We start from the raw sequence: 3,869 nt of genomic DNA, 5'->3' as shown, positions 1-3,869 counted from the left end.
GCACAGCGTGATGGTCCTGCGGGGCGGGGGGGGGCTATGCATGACTTATGGCAACAGGTATGGGGGTGCCCAACCCACGTGGTACACCCTGACCCACCTGGCTTGCGTCCCGCAGCACCTCTCAGCATTGCGAGCGTTGGAGAGACCTACAGCGTCACTGCCGTGGCAGGGGGGCAGCTCATCCTGGAGTGCCCTGAGGGTGCTGTGCCACCCCCCCATATTGAGTGGCACTGGGAGGGCTCCCCACTGCGGGTACGTGTGATGGGACCTGGAACGGTGCGCAGATGGGGGCTGGGATGCAGTTCATCTGCCCCGTCGTGCTTGTGGGTGGGGGTGATGCGGGCAGAGCTGCTGACGGGGGCTACCTGGGGGTGAGGATCCCCGCAGGGGGGTCCTGGCCGAGGGGCGCTTCCTGCAGATCCGGGCCGTGGGGGCGGCGGACGGCGGGGAGTACAGCTGCAGGGCCACCAATGCGCTGGGGGACACCAGCCTGCGCGTCCAGGTGGAGGTTCACGGTGAGAGATGATGCCCCGCCACGGGGCTTTGCTGGTAGCAAATGCCAGCTCCGTCCCTGTTAGTTCAGGGATGTGTAATATTATTATGGGGTGTCTTGAGGTTGGGGTAATGGAAAGGGGGGGTTGGATGGTGCCCAACCCCCTGTGCTAGTCTGGGCTGATGTTCTCTGTCCCCTGAGCCCTGTCTCCTTCCTTCTCTGGTGCCGGCTGGATGCTGCCGCAGTGGCCCCGGAGATCCAGCCGGGCCCTGAGGAGGTGAGGGCACTGCTGAATGGCTCAGCGGTACTGCCGTGCCGGGCGGAGGGGTGGCCCGTGCCCCGGGTGACGTGGCGGAAGGATGGCCGGCTCCTGCCCCTTCGCGGGAGCAACAGGTACGAGGATCTGCAGGTTGGTGGCACCAAGAGCTGGCTCTCGGATCGTGCCACCCCCGACATCAATAGGCAATTTGGCATGCCTGGAGCAGAGACAGCACTGTCCTCCTTGGCAAAGAGCTCTGCTCTGTCCCCATGCCAGTTCAGCGGACACGTGCCACATCTGGTTGCAATGCTACCTGCCACCTTCCCAGCCGCACGTCCCTGTGTGTTGCAGCCTGGCCGTGCAGACCCCCACGCAGGGCTTCCTTGCTCTCCCTCCCCAGGCTGCAGCTCCTGCCAGGTGGCTCCCTGCAAATTGACCCCATTCAGGTCCAGGATTCGGGCTATTACCTCTGCATGGCATCCAGCCCCGCCGGCTCTGACCGGCGAGGCCTGGACCTCCGCGTCCTGGGTAAGTGGAAGAACCAAGCCGGATCCCTCCTGGGCTCACCCCCCTCCAACGCACCTCTAGTGGGCTACTCTCGATAGTACAACGATGTGCTGCTGTCCTCTGCTCATCACTGCCATGCCCTTCCGCAGTCCCTCCCGCCATCGCTCCCGGGCCCTCCAACCTCACCCTGCTGGCCCCGCAGCCAGCCGCGCTGGGCTGCGACGCCTGGGGATCCCCCGAGCCCCACATCAGGTGGGAGAAGGACGGCCACCCTCTGAACCCGCACCTCCCGCCCGGTGCCTACAGGTACCCGCAGCACCGACCGCCTCGCCTGCCAAAGGGTCCCACTGTAGGGTGTGGTTTGCCCCCTCTCACTGCTCCCCGCGGGGCAGGGGCTGACCCCGACACGTGTTCTGCCCATGCAGCTTGCGGTCCTCAGGGTCGCTGCTCATCACCAGCCCCAGTCCCCGGGACGAGGGGCGGTTTGAGTGCATCGCCACCAACACTGCCGGAGAGGCACGCAAGGTCTTCCTCGTGTCCGTCCACGGTGAGTTCCTGGGGGCTGTGGGTCTTGCTGAGAGTGGCTTTTCCAGGGTCTGTCACCACCTCAGGTGTGATGTGGGGTGTGCTCCAGCCCCTCCAGTGTTGGGTTCCCTCTAGAGGACTGAACGTGGGGGTGGGAAAGGGGGGAAATAGAAATACCTGTGCCCATGTGCATGGGGATGGGATCCCCTTCAGCATTTCTATGCAGCCCTGCTCACCTCCCTCCCTCACCTCTCCAGTGCCCCCCACCATTGCTGATGACCTTACGGATGTGGTTGTCACCCGGCTGTCCCCTGCGGTCCTCACCTGCTACGCCTCTGGCATGCCCCCACCCATGGTGTCGTGGAGCAAGGAGGGGGCTCAGCTGGGCAGCCGAGGAGGGGGCTACCACGTCCTGCCCACAGGTACGGGCACGGAGCAGTGCAGCCCCAGTGGGGCGGTGGGTCCCTGCCAGCCATCCCGCTGCCTCTCCTCTGCCCGCTGTCTTCCCAGGGGCCCTGGAGATCAGGCAGGTGCTTCCTTCACATGCTGGCCGCTACACCTGCACGGCGAGGAGTGCTGCTGGCACAGCCCGAAAACACCTCTGGCTCACGGTGCACGGTACACATGGCTCCCAGGGGTCCCACTCCCTGTGCCTTGGCCCACCTTGGGGGATCCCCGGTGGGCAATGCTTCCCTGCCACTCACAGAGCCCCCCGCCTTGAAGCCCCTGCCCGGTATGCTGATGGTGATGGCCAACACCAGCGCGGTGCTGTCCTGCGAGGCGACTGGGGTCCCCCGGCCAGAGGTCACCTGGCAGAAGGATGGTGTCGGCATCGCTGGAGGTGAGCGGGAGGCTGGCAGAGCCCACGCTGCCTGCCAGCCTTTGTCCGGGGGGAGATTTGGGTCCTTGAAGGTTGTAGGCATCCCAGCAAGGTGCTGGGTGGCACTGTGCATTGGTCCTCCGGGCTCCCGGCTGCCGTCCAAGGTGGGGACGGTGATCGCTGGAGCTGTTCCCTGGGGGACTCCCCAGGAAGGGGCACTTCTGTAGGCGAAGCAGTCCCTGCACACCATCCACCCATGCCCCAGCACGGCTGTGCTGCCCTGTCCTGCCCTTCATTCCTGCCCATCCCCGCAGGGCCTGGGCTGAAGGTGCTCCCCAATGGGCAGCTGCACCTCCTCCGGGCCTCCCCGGGGGATGCGGGCATCTACCTGTGCGTGGCTCGCAACCCTTCGGGCACCGCTGCAGGGAGGACCAGGTTGATTGTGCAAGGTAAGGCAGGATCAGGGCCCCAGCGCTCGCCCCCTCCTCTGCTTGGCTCCTTCCCTGGCACCTTGTAGTGAAACATGGCTGTCAAGGTGTGAGCAAGTCCCTGCCCTCCTGCCCTATCCAGTGCCCCCCGTCATCGCAGCTGGCCCGGCAGAGCTGGCTGTCCTGGAAGGGCTGGAGGGGCTGCTGCCCCGCGCTGCCCGGGGGGGCCCCCGGCCTCGCGTGTCCTGGAGCCGGGAGGGAGCCCCGGTGTGGGGCGGCGGGGGGAAGGCCACCGTCCTGCCCTCCGGGGAGCATCTGCTCCGGGACATCCAGGTGAGCACCATCCCCTCCTGCAGCCGAGCTAACTGTAAGGTCGGAGAACTGGAAAACAAGTGTCTCTTGCTGCGGAAAAGAAAGCCCAGGTTATTCTGTGCTCTGCCATGTCCTTGGGCTGGGGCTGGCAGGACGAGGTGTCACTTAGCTGAGCTGCATCCTGGCTGCTTTCAAAAATACTTGGCAGATGGGGAGCCCCGTTCAGTCCTTTGCAACAGGCTGGTGGGTTGGGGCAGCATGAGTTTGTTAACATGGGATGGAAAAAGTGGCCGTGGACAAGCCATAGCTTTTTGGGGGTACAACAGCCGGCAGAGATGCAGCCCAGCGAGCCAGGGTTGCAGCCAGACCCCAGACCTGAGCCCACCCCCTGTCCTCCCCCCTTTCCCCGTGCAGGAAGGGGACGCCGGGAGCTATTCCTGCACTGCAGTGAACTCGGCTGGGAGGGCCGTCCGCTGGCTCTCCCTCTCCGTCCACACCCTGCCCACCTTCACCCACCTGCCCGCA

General features: G+C 65.4%; 1 protein-coding gene across 1 annotated transcript in view; it reads left to right on the top strand.

The window, feature by feature from the left end:
• The window catches only part of HMCN2 (hemicentin 2), a 42,945-nt gene that overhangs the window by 33,879 nt on the left and 5,197 nt on the right, over nt 1-3,869 (top strand). Inside the window, exons 57-68 of the mRNA XM_009322185.1 lie at nt 116-252; nt 377-515; nt 739-886; nt 1,153-1,280; nt 1,409-1,565; nt 1,685-1,806; nt 2,042-2,206; nt 2,295-2,402; nt 2,491-2,625; nt 2,919-3,053; nt 3,175-3,365; nt 3,759-3,866. Of these exons, the coding sequence (XP_009320460.1) occupies nt 116-252; nt 377-515; nt 739-886; nt 1,153-1,280; nt 1,409-1,565; nt 1,685-1,806; nt 2,042-2,206; nt 2,295-2,402; nt 2,491-2,625; nt 2,919-3,053; nt 3,175-3,365; nt 3,759-3,866 (1,673 nt within the window). The remainder of the gene's footprint in view (nt 1-115; nt 253-376; nt 516-738; nt 887-1,152; nt 1,281-1,408; nt 1,566-1,684; nt 1,807-2,041; nt 2,207-2,294; nt 2,403-2,490; nt 2,626-2,918; nt 3,054-3,174; nt 3,366-3,758; nt 3,867-3,869) is intronic.

This window comes from Pygoscelis adeliae, unplaced genomic scaffold, assembly GCF_000699105.1.
Source record: "Pygoscelis adeliae isolate BGI_AS28 unplaced genomic scaffold, ASM69910v1 Scaffold114, whole genome shotgun sequence".
Lineage (NCBI taxonomy): Eukaryota > Metazoa > Chordata > Aves > Sphenisciformes > Spheniscidae > Pygoscelis > Pygoscelis adeliae.
The sequence above is the reverse complement of the archived record's forward strand: the minus strand, read 5'-3'. Positions and strand labels throughout refer to the sequence as shown.